The 18,463-nt window shown below is 40.3% G+C and overlaps 7 protein-coding genes across 7 annotated transcripts; 3 read left to right on the top strand and 4 right to left on the bottom strand.

The window, feature by feature from the left end:
• Window positions 1-764: 764 nt before the first annotated feature.
• On the bottom strand, window positions 765-1,836 carry MELLADRAFT_112066 (uncharacterized protein; the record flags this gene model as incomplete). Its single annotated transcript, XM_007416471.1, has 3 exons — window positions 765-814; window positions 1,301-1,402; window positions 1,479-1,836. 3 exons carry the CDS (start codon window positions 1,834-1,836, stop codon window positions 765-767), a joined length of 510 nt encoding a protein of 169 aa, XP_007416533.1.
• A 2,067-nt stretch (window positions 1,837-3,903) lies between these two features.
• MELLADRAFT_39863 (uncharacterized protein) lies at window positions 3,904-7,849 on the top strand (the record flags this gene model as incomplete). Its single annotated transcript, XM_007416538.1, has 11 exons — window positions 3,904-4,084; window positions 4,155-4,585; window positions 4,665-5,028; window positions 5,104-5,244; window positions 5,290-5,442; window positions 5,533-5,670; window positions 5,959-6,264; window positions 6,345-7,129; window positions 7,196-7,324; window positions 7,409-7,583; window positions 7,662-7,849. The coding sequence occupies 11 exons, from the start codon at window positions 3,904-3,906 to the stop codon at window positions 7,847-7,849; spliced, it is 2,991 nt and encodes a 996-aa protein (XP_007416600.1).
• A 471-nt stretch (window positions 7,850-8,320) lies between these two features.
• On the bottom strand, window positions 8,321-8,815 carry MELLADRAFT_75810 (uncharacterized protein; the record flags this gene model as incomplete). The annotated part of the gene is made up of 2 exons (XM_007416470.1): window positions 8,321-8,605; window positions 8,754-8,815. The coding sequence occupies 2 exons, from the start codon at window positions 8,805-8,807 to the stop codon at window positions 8,444-8,446; spliced, it is 216 nt and encodes a 71-aa protein (XP_007416532.1).
• Window positions 8,816-8,997: 182 nt separating this feature from the next.
• Window positions 8,998-10,707, top strand: MELLADRAFT_112064 (uncharacterized protein; the record flags this gene model as incomplete). Its single annotated transcript, XM_007416539.1, has 5 exons — window positions 8,998-9,643; window positions 9,733-9,927; window positions 10,016-10,122; window positions 10,203-10,508; window positions 10,540-10,707. The coding sequence occupies 5 exons, from the start codon at window positions 8,998-9,000 to the stop codon at window positions 10,705-10,707; spliced, it is 1,422 nt and encodes a 473-aa protein (XP_007416601.1).
• A 200-nt stretch (window positions 10,708-10,907) lies between these two features.
• On the bottom strand, window positions 10,908-12,430 carry MELLADRAFT_57668 (uncharacterized protein; the record flags this gene model as incomplete). The annotated part of the gene is made up of 6 exons (XM_007416469.1): window positions 10,908-11,437; window positions 11,499-11,592; window positions 11,665-11,968; window positions 12,039-12,077; window positions 12,147-12,177; window positions 12,250-12,430. The coding sequence occupies 6 exons, from the start codon at window positions 12,278-12,280 to the stop codon at window positions 11,190-11,192; spliced, it is 747 nt and encodes a 248-aa protein (XP_007416531.1).
• Window positions 12,431-13,290: 860 nt separating this feature from the next.
• MELLADRAFT_112062 (uncharacterized protein) lies at window positions 13,291-14,061 on the bottom strand (the record flags this gene model as incomplete). Its single annotated transcript, XM_007416468.1, has 4 exons — window positions 13,291-13,411; window positions 13,491-13,677; window positions 13,775-13,827; window positions 13,910-14,061. 4 exons carry the CDS (start codon window positions 14,059-14,061, stop codon window positions 13,291-13,293), a joined length of 513 nt encoding a protein of 170 aa, XP_007416530.1.
• A 501-nt stretch (window positions 14,062-14,562) lies between these two features.
• Window positions 14,563-17,341, top strand: MELLADRAFT_93788 (uncharacterized protein; the record flags this gene model as incomplete). The annotated part of the gene is made up of 15 exons (XM_007416540.1): window positions 14,563-14,752; window positions 14,836-14,888; window positions 15,008-15,092; window positions 15,195-15,328; window positions 15,421-15,607; window positions 15,689-15,716; window positions 15,769-15,850; window positions 15,960-15,980; window positions 16,053-16,154; window positions 16,276-16,515; window positions 16,594-16,617; window positions 16,698-16,774; window positions 16,855-17,022; window positions 17,136-17,203; window positions 17,271-17,341. The coding sequence occupies 15 exons, from the start codon at window positions 14,563-14,565 to the stop codon at window positions 17,339-17,341; spliced, it is 1,530 nt and encodes a 509-aa protein (XP_007416602.1).
• Window positions 17,342-18,463: the final 1,122 nt, after the last annotated feature.

Raw genomic sequence — 18,463 nt, 5'->3', positions numbered from 1 at the left:
AAGCTTGTTGGTGTGCGCGAGTGGTTGAAGAGCTCAGTCACCCTATCCGGCAAATATGCAGATGCTTGGGCCTACGTGCAAGCTTATCAAGGTCAGCAGGCCAAGGGTAAAAAGTAGCCAAAATGGTGGCTCTGAAATCAATGAACTATGTTTTCTAAAGTTTCTCTTTTGATATTTGATTTTTACTCGATCACCCCTCTGAAAAAGATGTCTCAATTGATCGATCATCCCCACTCTTCCGCTCAAAATGTTGCTTGAAAAAAAAATAAAAAAGTTGTTTTCTTTATTTCTTTATTTCTTTATTCTTTTATAAAATTTCCTTGTCTATAATTGTTTGCTCTTGTTTACTCGCTCACCCCCACTCTGCCGCCGATAATGAAATACGTGTGTGTTTACGGCTAAAACGAAAAAAACCGAGCTACTGCACTATTTTTCACTATCTTCCATCCAAAAATACCATAGCGGAGCGGAGCGGTTTATTTATGCGCTCCGCTCTCTACTTACATAGCGCCTTAGAAAATATAGCGTAGCGATCGGCGATTTTTCATAGCGCCAAATCACGCCACTATGAAAAATCGCCGATATAGCGGTGCGGAGCGGTGCGGCGGTGGTGTTGGTAGATGTCTTACTACTTATACCCATTTGTCTCAATTCTTTATTTCAGGTTCCCTTGATCTTTTTCTTCCTTCAACACTCCAGGATCAGTACACTTTAAAAAACCAGCATATCATGGGTGACAATTCTATTTGATTGTGAATTCCAGGTTACGTACAACAAGCGCTTGGTTTTGATTGATCATCATACAACACAAAATCTAATGTGAATAAAGGAAAAATAAAAACATTGAAGAAAGTTTTACAAAAACAAATCAAAAAAGGTGTCCATGAACGTTCTTCAATATTTAAATTCAAAGAAGAAAGACAAAAAAATCAAAACATCAAGAAATATCTTCATCAACCAACATGTTTTTAGATTTCAATTCAATTTTTCCTTCTTAAGATTCAAAAACTCAAGAAGTTGACCAAAGAAACCTTCCAAGAAGAAAGTTTTGATAGAATTGATTGTGTTCTTAATCCTATTTTGATAATGTTCAATTACAATAAGAATGACAAACCAAATCGAATTGATGGCAATTTTAATTTTGGTTTTGGAGAGTTTGCATATGAAGAAAACGAAGAAAAAGGCTGATAAAGTTGTGAATAACCAAAATGATTTTTGATCTAAAAGAAAAGTATTTCTCAGTATCTAGAATTTCAGAAATCTTATGCTAATGGATTGGAATTTGAAGGACTTTACAAACCATTTGTTAAATCTTGAGTTGTTAGAATTGTTGTTTGGTTTTGTAAAGTTTGTTTTTGTATAGCTTTATCAGAAGCAAAAGTATAATTCAAAGAACAGGATCCTAAGCAAGAAAAAAGACATCAATAAGTGGATTTCAACAAAGAATGCAGGATGAATGAACAAAAATGAACAATCACCTTGAAGTATGTAAGGATCATCATCATGTCTCCAACCTTCACAATCAAACTGAACCTGATCATCCTGAAGTAAAACCTTTTCTTCTGAATCATTCAAATTTGTATAAAAAGCAAAACAATTCCAATGAGAGTTTTGATTAAATTCTGTCTGGTTTGGATTTCCTTGATGATCTTGTAAATGAATCTCTTTCTTTCTTGTACATTCAACCCTTTCAAATCCATATTCATCACAAGATTCACCTAAACAATTTAACTGATATCTAGGATGAATTCTACGAAAGTTTGTAATTTCATCTTCTTGAAATTCAATAAACTCAATCGTAGAAAATAAACTCCTTTTATGATGAGAGAAAGCCATGAGAAGAAGAAAGAGTCTTAAAACAAAGTCTTTGATTCTCGTTGAAAGGATTTACCAACAGAAATCGAGAAATGTATGGAAGTTGAGTTTGAATTTGTACAATGTAAGATATCGATCAAGGGCGATTCACCAAGCGGGAACCTATGTAAAAAGCCTCCCATCTCGCAAAATTAACCGAGTCCCTCACCATCACGACGGTCGGACATATGGGTGCATCGGTGATGGCTGTTGAATAGGATTATGGAGTATGATACATGAAGTTTGATTGATTTCGGTGTTTCAAAAGGCATGAGGATCGTTTGAGAGAGATTGATGAGGAGAATGAAGTGATGATTCGAGTTCAAAGGCAAGGCAAAAGGGTTTGATCGAGGTGATTGATAGACCTATTGATAGACATACTTGGAATTATGTACGAAAGCTTGAATGATATGACGACGGTTTTACATAGATGAATACATAATTGATTAATAGAACCTAGATAGGTGGTCTGAACTCCTTTGATAGCGACATGGAGAATACATAATTCGAGTGGGGTTGAACTTGATGAAATGATAAGCTGAACCAATTGCAATTGTGCGCAGATTTTGGATAGAAATTGAAGCAAATTAAAGAAGTTTGAAGAAGAGATGATATGTTTGGGGTAATATGAATGAGATATAAGGATGTTTTAATACGTATCTTTATAGAAAGTCAGCACTCAGCTCCTAATTCAAATCTTTGAAAATGAGGAGACCATGAAGTGAGACATGCTGAGACAAGACTGCAGAGTTCAAGTGGAGTTTGAAGAAGAAATTGCAAAAACACAGGGTCACGATTTACTAATCATCAAGGTACTTAAACTCATCCGTTCATCACTTCATTCCCTTTTCTAACTTCGCTTCTCAACTCTCCATCAATCTATCAATCGTTTGATCAAGAGCATTGTAGTAGATAGTAAATTACCGATCGATTGAAAAAGTCAATGATTTACTTGAATTCGAATTCGTAAAAGCTTGAATACTTATTCTCTATCCTGTTTACCTTTTTCGATTTAGGTTTTCAAGCTGTTTACCACTTCAAGTTCCCTTTGAGGATTCCGTTGAACCTCCATCTATCATCAACTTTTTAAAGCATTCAACCATCTCTTAGTACATAGAACTCACCTCGACTACGATAGGCTGAGCTGATCATGGCTAATTCGATCATGACTAATAGTAGTCCTAGTAGTGATAGTCTTGAATCTTTCAAGGCTACAAACGAAATCGAATCAGATCAATCAACTCCTTCACCTCATCGTCATCGCCATCGTCATCACCATCCTTCTTCGAAACATCAGAATCAACTTCAGCATGATTCAACCTTTGACTTCATCACTCAATCGACCTCAAAATTAAATAAGTTCATTCAGTCAGTCACTTTGAAGTTTTTGATCAACTTTGGATCTTGGTCATCCCTCAATCCAATCGAATTGATCGTTGGTACTTTGGTCAGTACCATATTTTAATTCATTTCCTCATCTTGTTATATTTCAAAACTAATCGTCACTGTTTCTTTCCTTTTCAGATCATTATCACTCTTGCTTACTTTCAACTTTTGAATGCTGTTAAACATTCTGAATTTTTGAATGTGTCTCATTCAATCCAATCTCATCCTTCTTACAATTCATCGAATCAATTTATCAATCTAACTTATCATCCTGACCATCAAACTTGGACCCCTTCAACTGCTACTGATTACAATCAACTTGATCAGATTCAATTGATTCAATTTCATCTTACTTTACCTGCACAATCAACTCAACTTGACCCTCAACATGTTCATGACCATCTCAAAGAAGTCTTATTCAAAAATCATCACCAGAAACATCTTGATTATTCCGATGTTTGTTACAAGCCAAAGTCAGAAAAAGCTACATCAGATCTCAATGATTGTTTTCTTCATATGGACTCCACCACTTCAAATCCGTTGATCATCACTTTGGCTTTCAATCAATCATCTCAAGCTTGGACTCAATCCTTTTTGGATCACTTACCACCTTCTTTAGTCCTATCTTCAAATTTCGATCATGAGCATCAAAGGCTGGGAGAGATGAGATCAATTAGATGGATCGCTTATGCTACTCGTGCCTTCATCATCAGATTTTGGCTATTGACTAGGAATGCCAAGTCGGCTGATATCTTTATCATGTTGATAGCCTATTCAGTTATGCATTTAACGTTTATCAATCTGTTTAGGAATATGCGCAAATTGAGATCAAAAGTTTGGCTTGGTACGTGATCTTTTCGATTTTTTTTAAACCTTTCAACTTTTGATACTCATCTCCTCTTGTATACAAACAGGTCTGGTCACTTTATTATCATCCATATTTGCCTTTATTTTGGCTCTCATCACCGCACACGCATTTCACATTCGAATCAATCCAATTTTGCTTTCTGAGGCTTTACCGTTTTTAGTCATCACCATTGGTTTTGATAAACCCTATATCCTGGCTCATGCTCTCTTCACCAATCCCAACCTTTCACCACCTCATCTACGTCGTCACTTACCTAAACCTGCCCTTCGTGCTAGAGACGTAGTCGTGGAATCTATTGAGCGTGTAGGTGTAAGGATCTTCAGGGATTATGTCATCGAGATGACTGTACTTGGTTTGGGTGCTATGAGTGGCGTCAATGGTCTCACCGAATTCTGTCAACTAGCTGCTCTCATTCTCGGCTTTGATTGTTTACTCTTGTTTGGTTTCTACGTGTCAATCTTGACTGTGTTTGTTGAGGTGAGTGGAATTCATCTCATCTTCAACTTCAAAATCCACTAATCCATAATTCCTTCTCTCAATTTTCCTTATCTCTTAGCTTCATCGGATCCAGATCAATCGACAACTTTATCGTACCGATTCCACCACTGAGCTCTCTAAACTACTTGACGATGGCAATTCACCTTCGGTAGAAACCGTAACTGATCAATTAGCTCAAAAGGAATCTATTCGATCGGTTCGAAATAAACTCTTCAACCTCTTTACTGCCAACGATGATTCTAATACGCCATCTACTGCTGTCGTCGGTACCAGCCGCGTCAAGTTGATTTTAATCTGTCTTTTCCTTTCTCTCCATGTTCTCAACCTCTGCACCACTCTTACTGCCAACACAGCCTTTACTCGGTACACTTCGCACCCCTTTCCTACTACTACAGCCACTGCCGCGCTCAAGATGCCCAATCGTACTGCCAGCTCTTTAGCAAAAATGCAATCTGATCTCGCTCCTTCGTCAATGATCAAACAAACCTTCCCTGAAGCTTACAAGCTACCACTCCAACAATTGGTGACCGAATCTTTACCTACATCTGAAGTTGATCTGACGGTATCAATTCTTCCGGTGGTACAACTTGCGGTCATGCCTTCACGTTTATCTATTTCAAAATTCAATCCCAGTGATAGTAGTCCCACTCGATTCGGCTCGTCATCCTCATTATTTGTTTTAGATGAATTCATGTCATCATGGACAGCATTTGTGGGAGATCCTGTGATGTCGAAGTGGATAGTACTTGCACTTGGAATCAGTGTGTTACTAAATGCTTATTTACTGAAAGGGATTGCTACTAGTTCTTTGGATGAAGCCAGGAGGTTTGAAGATCGTGGCCATCAACGACATGCAGCTTCCGTTATAGCCAGAGGTCGTCGTCGCCATCTTCTTGAAGCCGAAGAAGAGGATGAAGACGAAGTAGAGGATGAAGCCTTTGCTTCGCTCACACCTGCTGAACGCGCTGCTAGAATCTTACTGGCGTCAACCAGCGGCGGGATCAATGTTTATGGTGGAGAGCGAATTAAAGGTCGAAAGCCTCGTCGGTCGAGCGTTTTGGGACGTACAAGCGGTGAACCACATCTCAGGAGTCATCTCATACATCATTCTAGAGGCCAAAGTCAACCTCAAGCAAGCAGATCCAAAACTACTCAAACTTCTATCGAAGCAGAACAAGTTCCGCAACCTGCAGTATGTCCTGCACCAGATCACGATGAATCAGATCGAGAGCCCTCGAAGAAGAACGTGGAAGAAGCGGTAAGAAGAGAAGTCAGTGATGTTATATCCAACCCGATAGCTCGTGCCCCCATTCAACCTCAATCGGATGAAATCGCTCCTGTATCAGCATCAGTATCGATGACACCTACCTTGAAAGGATTTGGTGCTGCCGGTTCTAAGCCTACGATCTCGTTTACTCCCTTCAGCCCTATCACACCATCTATTTTTTCACCATCGGCGACTGAATTTGACCGATTACCTAACCGACCCTTGGAGGAATGTGAAAAGATCTTGAAAGGTTTCGAAACAGGTGCAGAGAATTTAACAGATGAGGAATTGATTGAATTGGTTCAGAATGGAAAGTTAGCTGCTTATGCTCTTGAGAAAGCATTGAAAAAGGATTTGGTCAGAGCTGTTAGAATTCGAAGGGCATTGATTTGTTAGTGATTTTCTTGATTGATTTTTATCCTGAGATGTATGTCATAGCTGATGCGCTTTCGCTTTTGTCTTTGGGAATAGCACGAGCGTCGTCAACGAAGACCTTAGAGAGTAGTCAATTACCTTATCTTCATTACGATTATTCTTTAGTAATGGGACAGTGTTGTGAGAATGTAGTAGGCTACACACCTATCCCTATCGGAATAGCAGGACCGTTGAGGATTGATGGAAAAGCTTTCCCGATTCCTATGGCTACGACTGAAGGAGCATTGGTGGCATCAACTTCCAGAGGATGTAAAGCTTTGAACGCATCAGGAGGTGTGACTACCGTTATCACGGCAGATGCGATGACAAGAGGCCCAGCATTAGAATTTCCCAGTTTGAAAGAAGCTTGTCAAGCCAAAGAATGGATCGATTCGATTGAAGGATCGCGCAAATTGAAAGAAGCCTTTGATTCAACATCCAGATTTGCTAGATTAGTTTCCCTAAAAGCTGCATTAGCAGGTCGGACATTGTTTGTTAGATTTGGAACTCAAACGGGAGATGCGATGGGAATGAATATGATTTCGAAAGGTACAGAAAAAGCATTAGCTTTAATGGGATCAGAAGAATTCTTTCCAATGATGAGAGTGATCAGTTTAAGTGGAAATTATTGTACAGATAAAAAACCGTCTGCAATGAATTGGATTGAAGGTAGAGGTAAATCAGTTGTAAGTGAAGCGATTGTAAAAGGAGAAGTGATGGAGAAGGTTTTGAAAACTACTGTACAAGAGATTGTGAAATTGAATGTGACTAAGAATTTAGTGGGAAGTTCAATGGCTGGTAGTATTGGTGGAATGAATGCACATGCTAGTAACATCTTAACAGTCAGTTTTTCCATTGATTTCGTTTTTACACAGTCATTAACTGATCTGGCGCTCTGGGTTATATAGGCAATCTATTTGGCTACTGGACAAGATCCAGCACAGAATGTGGAAAGTTCGAATTGTATGACTTTGATGGAACCGATCAATAACGGAAGAGATCTTTTAATCACGTGTACAATGCCATCCATTGAAGTGGTAAGCATTTCTTAAAAACTCATTTTTAAACATGTTCTCTTTTTGTCTATGATTTTTGCTAATCCAAGTTTCTATTTTTAAAAGGGAACCATTGGAGGTGGGACGATTTTAGCACCACAAGGAGCTATGTTAGAGATGTTAGGGATCAAAGGATCACATTCTACTACACCAGGTGATAATGCTAGAATGTTGGCTAGAATTGTTTGTGGATCAGTTATGGCTGGTGAATTGAGTTTAATGAGTGCTTTAGCTGCTGGTCGTACGTGACTTTTCCCCACACTTACCTTATTTCAAACTGTCTTTTAACTGATGATGTGTTTTTGGTTGGGGGGAATAGATTTAGTAAAGAGTCATATGGCACATAATCGATCAGTAACTAATACACCTACGATGATGAGATCACCAGCAATGAGTAGAACGAATACTGGATTACCATTGAATGCTAGAATTGGAGGGATTGGAACAGGAGGGATTGGAAAACCATCTAAATTGAGAATTGAAAATGAAACCACCCATGAAAAGTAATGCATGATTATTATTTTTTTCGAAAAAAAAAAAGCAATTTAAGAAACCCAATGAAGTTTTTTTTTAGTTTCACTTGATTTTTTTTATATATACACTATACAAAAAATAAAAAAATAAAATAACTGAATTATACATGTGTGTGTGTTTTTTGTTTTACATACATTTGAGAGTTTAAATATATCTTATTATGATTTTTTGTTTAGGAAATTAGGGGGTGTCAAGTTTGTTTTTTTTACGGTTTTTACCGTAAAAATTCTCTCCCGCTGTAGCATAAATTTACACAAATTTTATGCAAACGGGAGAGGATTTATGTATCCCGTTTGCGTAAAACGTAAACAATTTATGCTTACAACATTTGATCAAAGAGCTCGCCTTGACCGATTCGCTCTGAGACACAGTGGGCTTAATAGTGGATGCAAGGACAACCTTGCATCCTTTTACCAGCAGTTTTCACCTCACCAGGTGGATGATCGAGGCCAAAATGTAAAAAAACCTCAATCATGGTTTAGCAGTTATTAAACAACCACGGCTAAGTTTTTTTTGAGTTATAACATAAAAACTTAGCCGTTTCATAGTTTTTTTTGTTATAAAAAATCAAACTTGACACCCCCTATTTTTATAAAGTTTACTACATAAAAAAACAAACAATATCATTACTTCTTTTTCTTTTTTGGTTTTGGTTTTTGTCTTTTTGGTATTTTGAACATTTGAATTAATTATTGATATTTTTTCACTCGAGTTTTTGGCTGCTTGTTTCTTTGTCAGTTGATGAGTGGGTTTTTTTGGTTTAAAATGATGAAAGAGACAATGCACAGGGTATCCACCAGTAGTTAGTGAGTGTGTAAGCAAAAGGTGATCAATTACCGTGCTTGTGGACAAGAAAACAAAGGGTGGGTATACGCACAAAGTCCTTGTCCCTCATTTCTTTTGACCTTGCAGAGAGGAATCTTAATTCCATTTTGTCGCATACTGGCCATATGGGTAGGACCTTGATTCCTGAGGGCGTCGGCCAGGTGACATGGCTGAACTTCAAGGTGACATGTCACGTGACATATGAGCGACGAATCCGGCCCCCTAGTTTCGGTTCACTCAGACCGCTCAGTAGCGTTGGAGAGTGATACCATCTGGCATCAACGCTTAATATCTCAATGGCCTCACATTCAAGTTCAGTCGGATCAGATCCATCGCCGCCAATATTATATTCTGAAGATGAAGAAACTGAACCAAAATCTAGACCGCATAGCTCTTCGATTTCCTCTCTGTCTGAAAATCCCGATGATCCGGATGCCGACGCAGATGGCGAACCAGATGACGAGGACGTGGACGCAGAAGGTGAATTAGATGGAATTTATGAAGAGGAAGATGAAGATGGGGAAGAATCTCAAGGTGGTGGTTCAGATGATCAAGATTTTGATGAAGGTGAAGAAGCCATGGAGTTGGATGATTCAGAGGCTGACGTCGAATCAGGATCGCGCAACATCAAGCCTGTTCCTGTTCCACTCGATGCTAATGAGGATAGTGGAGAAGAGATGGACTTGGATGAAAACTCTTCTTCAGTACAACCATCACCACCTCCTATTAAGAAGCCTTTGGTACTCAAACTCAAGCTTGGTAGTCAACCAACTAATACGAAGGCTCAAACTGTGCCTGCTGAACCATCTTCAACTGGTGATCCCTCTTTGGCTACATCGAATAATAAACGTAAAAATGCTCGAAAACCTGCGAAAGCTACGAAGGGACGTCCAAAAGGCTCGAGCAAAAAGGCAAGCGCATCAGCAAAAAAGAGGGATACTGGTTTGTGTTTCGTTATACCTTGTTTATAATACGCCGATCTCTCATCAATACAAGGGATATTGATTTTATTCATTCCTTTTGACATGTAGACGAAGAAGACGAATTGGCCGGTGACGCTACAGCTTCTTCTAGCGAACAAGATGAGCCAGCAGCACCAAGTGGATTATATCAAGCTTGGGATGAATCAGATGAAGGTTCGACTCAAAACCATGGACAATTAACCGTACGACAGCGTGCAAAAGAATGTGGTAGTCAGGTTACTGATCTACAATCCTTACCGATGAGTACGTTTTTGGTTCGCAAGAGAAGAAAACAATCCTAGATATGATTCAAGGAAAATTGATGATGTTTTTCTTTTTATGTTGGGAATAGCTGATGCAAAGAAAAAGAAAGAGTTAACTGAAGCTGATCGAGCGATTAAAAAAGCAGAGAAATCACGTAAAAGGAAACATCAAAATGAAAAGAAGTTGGAGGATGAGGTCAGTAATCAACTCTATTTGATTGTTCAGGCTCTAGACCCGAATGCTCAACGAGCGTCGTGTTTCTGTCTTCATAATAGAAAACGGAAACCATCAACCGGCTGTTGAAAGGACAAGTGGGTAAGGCGGGTCGCACAGCAGCTTCTCGAGCAGCTTTGGATGCGGAGGAAGGTGCAGCAGCGGCCCCAGCGGCTGCAAGTCCAGTAGCGCCTCGACCTTCGACCCTTCTACGGTATACCTCCAGCATTCGATCTGGGAGTTATGTGGCACAACTTAGTCTTCCGATGGAGATCGCTTTACCCAAGGGTATCCTTACAGATGGCAATACTTCCGTAGTTTATCCTCCTCCTCGGCCTCCACCCAAGACTTGGAAACTTGTGAATGGAGTGCGTGTAAATTGATGGAATGGAAGTGTAGGCTCCAGCGGTGTGGTACCATTGTATTGAATATAATTGTTGTGTCGATGAAAGATTATCGAGTCTTGTACATTACAAAGGAGATGAAGATATGGAAGTGGTCAAGTATACCAATTTGTATAAATTGAACTCGTTAGGCAAAAATGGTCGCAATGAAAAATTAAATTAGAATGGTAGCCTGGGACAGAAAATGATCTATTCAGACATCGCGGTCAGTTTGGTATTTTGTTCCGAGACCAGAAACACATTATATACACCCTTCGGCATTTCATCATTCTGTGACAATTTACTTCCTCAAGACAGAATACGGGACAAGTCCTCATCAGAACAATTAGACCAGCACTTTATTAAATTATCTCTAATCAAGCAGATTGTTCAATTGGAAAGATATTTTCAAACTGACAAATATGCGGTCATCGGTCGATCATCGACCGGGTATACAAGAAGCAAATGTTATATATTGTTTGTGGATATGCATATTAAAAAACAGAGTGAAAGTGTCCGACAGAGTCCAAGTAGAGATGAAATGGATAATAGTAATTAACAATGTAAAATAACGGCAGGAAGCCTTGAACTATGACAGTGTAATAAAAATTGTTCATGTGATGGGTAGGAGTGAGATTTAAGTATCCAAGTATGCAAGACATGATCTCACATAAGGACAAGAAGTTCAGCAGCACGACTCTTTCCGCCATCAAGGAGGCCGTGGACAACACCATCAACAACACCGAATAGACCAGAGAGAGGAAGGTTGAGTATGGCACGAAGGTCAATGTTTACCGAATCGAAAAGCAGGAGGTCAATTCCGATACTCATCAAGATACTACCAAGGTCAATATCCAGACTATGTGCAATGCCAGTGATAGCATGGATAGAGGCCGAGATGAGCTCGAATTCGGCTGCACAAAAGCTACATCAGTGGACTAGTAGAAATAGACAGATATGGAAAGAAATACTGACAGAAACATTGGTCTAGGTGTGAGTTATACCGCTCAACAAGGATTGAGATGATGGATTGCATTACTATGAAGAAACCTTGTACAGCGCTCTGAAACTTCAGTCAAATTAAACAAGATCAGTTATGATTACGAAGAGAAATGAAGAAGGTACTTGATCAAAGACAAACTTGAAAGGCCCTGCTCTTTTGACAAGTCCCACAACCGATGCTATATTGTTGGAAAAGTTCAAAACAGCTGGTTGCCATTCTGTGTACCTCAACTTGAATCACTTGAAACTTTTTGTTGGTTTTCTGCCATTCGATGACCGTATTGGCGCAGATAATAGAAAATGATTGTATTCCTTGACAAACAGAGGGGAAGTCTTGCATCAACCCCCCGTAGCCAATGTGATCTGACCAAGTAGTTGTAATCGACCTAACGGTATTTACTTCCGAGTCACAGCCACCCCAGCACTTGGTAGTCGCATTATTTCTGTTGTTAAAATATGAACTTCAACACCTCGAGTTATTCTACTCAGTGAGGACTTGAATAATAAACATACTTGTCGACTCCAACTATTGCCGATGAGATGGTAGACAATCTGGCCATTTATATGTGATTCATTGTTAGAATGGAATAACCAAAATACATAAGTGGTATTGAGACTTACATTGTTGACGATGGCCAGGCCCAAACGTGCGCTAGATCAAAGAAGTCTTATTAGCGAGCTTGAGGAAAGTGAATCCAAAGATTTGAATCGTAAAACAGCTCACCAATCATGAGGAGGATAGCGACAAGTTTCATGTGAGTGAACAAAAGTAAAGTGAGAAAGTTGAGCCAGAGCCTACTTTGAAGATGGTCAAATGACACTATGAAAGATAAAAGTGCTTTAATAGTGCCTTTAAGTTTGAGATGAAGATGAATGGGATTTGATATAGCATTCATTGACGGCTTATATCCGCGCAAGTACGTATAAGAGAACAACGGACGTTGCTTATATCCCGCGTTTCCCTCCTCTTGGCACTGACCAACTTGACCGACTTTGATTGAAAAGGTCAGACGTGTGATATGTTAGTCAGCTGTGCCAAAATGCTATCTATTGTCTATCTCGAGTCTCCGCTCTCAAATCCCGGCAGTTGGGTTTGCAGAAATGGGAACAGGATTGTCGAGTGTGTCGACCACTACGTAGATCTTTCATATTTAACTGATACATTGGAGCTATTGAGAAACCTGAACGCGCTTTCTGATTCCAAGCGGGCACATATACGAAGCAACAATGTCATGAGTTGACGCGTATAATACGTAAATATGCCAAGGCCTTTTTCAGACTTTTTGTAGAAGAAACTCTTGGTGCTTCTCACGGTGTGCTCTGGTGTGCTTGGGTCCAACTGTTATGCTCTTTCAACCTGGGACACGTGCAAAGTCTAGACGGCCGACATGATACGAACGAAACATGCAATCTCGAATGGTATCTCATGTGACAGTGCTACCAAGAACCGATAAGTATCTTTACAGTTTGTTAGAACCACTGCACGTTGAAGCAAGTGTTGGGTCTGAATGAGTGGCACGTCTAGGATATATCTAGTTAGTATTTGATGAGTCGTAGACTTTAAAAAGGGTTCACAAGAACAATCACTTTCTTGAATGTGGCACATAATCATAGTCTCATTTTTTTCATTCACGATTCACCAGGAACATGACATTTTTAATAAATCAATAAAATAAAGATAAGCCCCAAAAAAGGAATAAAGGTCCCTGACCCCTGATACACCGACTGCCGGAGTGATTTGATAGGTTTGTTTGAGAGAATAGGGTTACGCATCACCTTTATCCCGAGGATGTTTGCAAGCCGAGGTAGCCGTTGGGTCGACGGAAGAATTATGGTCACAGTCTCCTATGAGCTGGGACCACTCGTCGATTATCTGATCATTCAACCTAGAGGGTTTTTTTGCAATTGTTGAAAATCGTCAGAAACTTCAAAAACTCATGAACAAACTCAATGTTTCACACTCACGGTTCTGTTGCAGCCTTGTAGCCTGGTATATGATTCTCAACTTTGCCGTCATCGTCTTTATCTTCCATATCTTGTTTTTCGTCTGGTCCAGGGATTGTGGAGAGTGCACCAGAGAGCAAAGTTGTCAAGGCATCACTTTTCATTTGAGCGGGAGCATATGGGTCATCGGATTCGGATGCATCTGAACCTGCTCGAGCCAACAGGAAACCGGGAGATGGAGTCAGCATATTATCATTGTTTTTTGAATTCAACTTTCTCTATACATAAGGTGTGAATGTACTTACGTTTTAGGTGTGTATGTTGTGAGGGATCGTCGGTTGGATCCATCCAATTCATGCTGCAACAGTAAAAAACAAAAATTAGCATCAAATGACTGAGATGACTGCAAACTAGAAATCATGAGCCTCTGAAAGACTTACGCCAGCATGTCTCTTCTTGCCACATGGATTTTATAACCATCGCCGCGTTTTTGGAGCAACATGTCGGCATGTCCTGGTATATGAGCTGCCCAGGAGGTGTACGGCAAGGCAATGAAAACTGAAATGTGAGCTAGTGTGAATGAAAAATACATGCTGGTGTAGATTGATGATGAATTGATAATGTAGGGATGAAGAGTGTAGAAGGTGCAAAATGTAAAGTCAAGATATGGTAGTTACTGATCTGGGGCAATGAAGTTGTACGTCGAAAGTTATTCAATGGGATGGATAGGATAGTGAGTTAACGGAAGTCAGATGACAAGCTCCATTTATAGCCAGTAGGCATGACTTTCGATGTATGAAGATGGCTAACAATCTCCGGCTCTGATCAGGATGAATAGCGAGAGATGGCGGACGAGGTTCAATCCAGTTAGTTTAAGCCGTTTCCGGTGTTTTAGTACGTACCGGTCGATATTTCTCGGCTCTGTACTTCATGACAAATCACGGTCTGCTTCTACTTACCAAACCCGGGCTGCTGAAGACGAGAGCTGACTGGATGAAAGCTTCCATCTGCGGTTGATATCTATACACCCTACACCTCATTTCAGCTCACTCTGACTCCGACTAAGGCACCAGACACCCGCCATCGTCACATCATGAATGGATGGGATTCGCTTTCACTTCACGGCCTCGTCGACATTGCCATCAGTTCAATGGCACCAGGCCGTTTGAGTCGATGCTGCCCTAGCTCCCATCCAGTCGCTGGAAAAGAACTACAGATTGTTGGGGGCATCCGGGTCGGTCAGCTGAGAAATGCCCAGCAACCTTTGCTACAAGGTGCACCATGTAGGCTGACATTGATCGCCTTTCAACAATCACGATCTTTCGCCAACATGAATAAACCTGTCGCGTTCTATGTCGCGGGCAAGGGCGAACGATTCCATTCATGCTTGTGAGCACGCGGATAATATCACCTGAAACAGTTTGTATTCAAATACCTTTGCGGATTTTAGACATCCAATATCCGACAAGTTTTGTTTGTTCGACACATGTGCTCCCACTCTCAGCACCGTGAAGCGTTGAATGAATCGTTTTAGTGAGACAAAGCAGAGTGATACAGTAGACTATACATGCGATTCCATTTTGGGATCCTCAGAGGAACTCCATTTCCTCCAGGCTCATAATGGTGAGGATCTGGTCCAACTTCCAACTTTATCCTCTAGACCGTTCAAGATGATCTTTTTTACCCTCTTTTGTACAATCGTTTTCCTTGCCTTTTCGATTATAGCTTCTCAAGGTGGACCAGAAACATATGCGCCTGCATGTACCAATGAAACCCGGATATCAACGCGAGAATGGAAAAATCAAGATGTGGACAACTATTTGCTCAACTACCCTGGTGGTCAGGAGATGAGCTTTGCGGTGGGTCTTACTACTTGCGACTACATTTTTAGATCGCCCGCGATCAATCTTGAATGTGTGCTCAAGTGCTCTCTCCTTTTTGTTTTCGTTAGCAATTCACTAATTCTATTGGAGTTTTGAACTTTCGATGTGGTCTTGGTCAAGAATGCCTGGCCGGACAACTTTGCCAAAGTGGGATTAAGCCAATTGATTGGGAAATCCTTTACGCCGTGCAACAATGGAATTTTTGGATGAATAGCATGTATCAAGCATCAGCCTTTGCAATCTCAATGGTCCAAGGTCAGCCCTCACCTCGGTTTTTTGCTTGCATAAACACTCTGCGAGTATCCATACTGATAAGCCTTTTTTTGAAAATATCAGAAGCGATCTCTTCGCTCATCGTTGATCTGTGAGTTATTGTTGATTTGATCTGATCTTTGTTTCAAGGAACTGATGTGCAGTGACCTCCCTAGGGCAGTTAAAGACACCTCTTACAGGGAAGCAATATCGATTTTAATCTTCAGCTTCCTGGGTGCTGCCTTTGTAGGTGACCTTATCATCGGGACAAGTTTTCTCAGCTAGCGGCATATTCTTACCTTTAAATTTATCCAAACGATTTACTTTCTGTAAAATCCTGGATCTCGCCGAATAGGCCGGATTGATCCTTACACTGGTAAGTTTAGACTTTTCAACAAATAAGCCATGTTGATTTTCCATAATGCTGAAAGAATGTCCATGTGACTAGTACGCCGGAGCAGTTATTGCAGCATTAGCAACTTCACTGGTGGCTACTTCCATTTGGATGAGAGCAACCGACGACAGCCTCTCTGAGATCATTCGCTACGATGTATGTGATCTCAAATTAGCATCAGCTCTTATTCGGTCCCGAAAATGAGCTCTTGTCACGTTGATAATATCTAACCATTAAACTCATCATGACCTAAATCTCGCCATTTATTTAAATCAAGTGGAACGAAATCTCATACTATTTCCCAATTTGGGAATCTAGACTTCATTCAGGTTTAACTAATTACTCAGATCAAACATTGAATTCACCTTTAAGTTCTCAACAAGGTATCTTTGGTGCAATCAAAGGCGGTGAATTTGTTGATTTGGAATTGCGATCCAAACATACGGTTTCAGAATTACAGCAAGGCTTGAAAACGGTCATCCTCACACGAGCAGTTGTCTTGATCCTTCGCTCAATGGTAAGATTCTCACCTTCAGATGTCATATCAGATGGATCCTTGCGTCAAGTTGTACTTATTTGAATACACATACCTCAGAATGCTTTCATAACCCGAGGAAAGGTGTGTCAACAGCTCTTCGTACAATATTTCTCGCTCTCACAATACAATTCAATCAATATTGAGAAAATCGATTCTCCTAGGACAAATGCACGGATCGTGGTCTAGGCGGAGCTTGGCACAAAGTAGACCGCATATCATATTGTGACGAGAATGGAGTGTAAGCTTATCAGTCCAAATTTTCCACATTCCCTTGGAAGTCGCAATGATTGATGACAGTCCTTCCCAAATATGTTGAAGAATGATGAATATCATCCTAGCAGATGAAAACAGATCTGTCAATTCAATTCATAACGGTCGGCTAATTTCGATGAAATACGGTCTGACGGCTGAATTCCTTACTGTATCATCGTGGACATGTCAACAAACCTACAATGGAACTTTTGCCCCTGATCCTTACAACAAATTGTGAGTAATTTGTTCTTCCATCGCCTTCTCTCTTCAAGATTTTCAACTTCGAAGAAAGGTAAAATACTAAAGCTACAATGTTGCACCTTGAAACCTATTTTTCTTATTAAAAGGGCATTCCCAAGTGATCCAAATGCTGAATGTGTAGCCAACTTACCCGTATGTGATTGCACAACACCAGGTGAGTGTGTAACCCAAAAAAATCTTTTATAAAACAGTACAAATCAACTAATCCATCTATGCCTCAGAATTCCACAAATTGAAAAAATCCGGGAAGACTACTGTTGAAGCCTGTAGAAAACTAGGACTACCCATCTGACTGTGATATCTATGAGGATAGATTGCATGCAAACCATAGTTTCTTCTCATTTAGCTCATCAGTTCAGCTAAGATTGACACTTGATCCTTGAATACTCAGAGAACCCAAAGGCTCCTCTTATCCAGTTTGCGGGGGATCTGGGGTGCGTATGTACTACAGATCAGAAAGACTTCCTTCTTGAGCCTTATAGCTGATAGGACTCGAGCTAGTGAGAGATGCAAGAGAGACGTGAGATCTCATTTTGACTTCCAAAATGATTCTAACGTGATGCACTGATTGGATGGCACACTCAGAAAAGTTATTACTAAGAGGCTTGGGCGCGTGGAGGTATTAAGAGACTTTCTGACATATGCATGGTGGCGCCCAATCAAGTCAACACTGGATTTTCATTGACTGTTTATGGTTATTTACCCTTTCTTACGCAAATGTATGGGTCTCGAACTCCTCTACGTGGGGACAAGTCTTATGGGGTCTTAACACAAGTTCATCAGCATCTTGCCCAAGAGGCGCCGAGGTAAGTATCTTCCACAAGGGACAAACACCACCATGTTCACCAGGTTTGGCATGAATATCTTGGGTCCTAAACGTTGGCGAGCCAAACACGGCGGTAGTGAGTTGATGACGCAAGGCTGATCAACAAAAGATGTACAAGCGAAAAAGATTTTAATCACAGAAATAGATTGAAGCAGTTTGATAGCACTATAAACTGACATATCAATCATCTTGTGGCTTATCAATATTGCTAGTAGTTGCTTTGTGATTCATACACTTGTGATTGATTTGAATGTTATGACAACGTGTTTGATTTTTTTATTCGAAAGGTTCATCATCCTGTTTGAAAAATTCCCTTTTCTCTCTTGAACTCAATCATATTATAACAATCTTCATTACCTTCAGGTTGTTCTCATGTGTTTGATCGGCCCATGTATTTACAACGCCCAAAGTCGCACACTGTTGTTCCAAAGGAGATACCGTCAGTATGAGGACAGGAGGAATAAGAAATATGATTGAGATGAAGATATATACATGGGTAGTTCCCCCGGTTGCTTTCGAGCAAGCAAACGAAGTTTTGGGGGCCCGGGTATCCACGCGCGGATCCTTTTGTACCCTCTGAAGAGCGTA

Source organism: Melampsora larici-populina (assembly GCF_000204055.1).
Source record: "Melampsora larici-populina 98AG31 unplaced genomic scaffold MELLAscaffold_61, whole genome shotgun sequence".
NCBI classification, from domain to species: Eukaryota; Fungi; Basidiomycota; class Pucciniomycetes; order Pucciniales; family Melampsoraceae; genus Melampsora; species Melampsora laricis-populina.
This window is presented reverse-complemented; position numbering and strand designations above follow the sequence as displayed.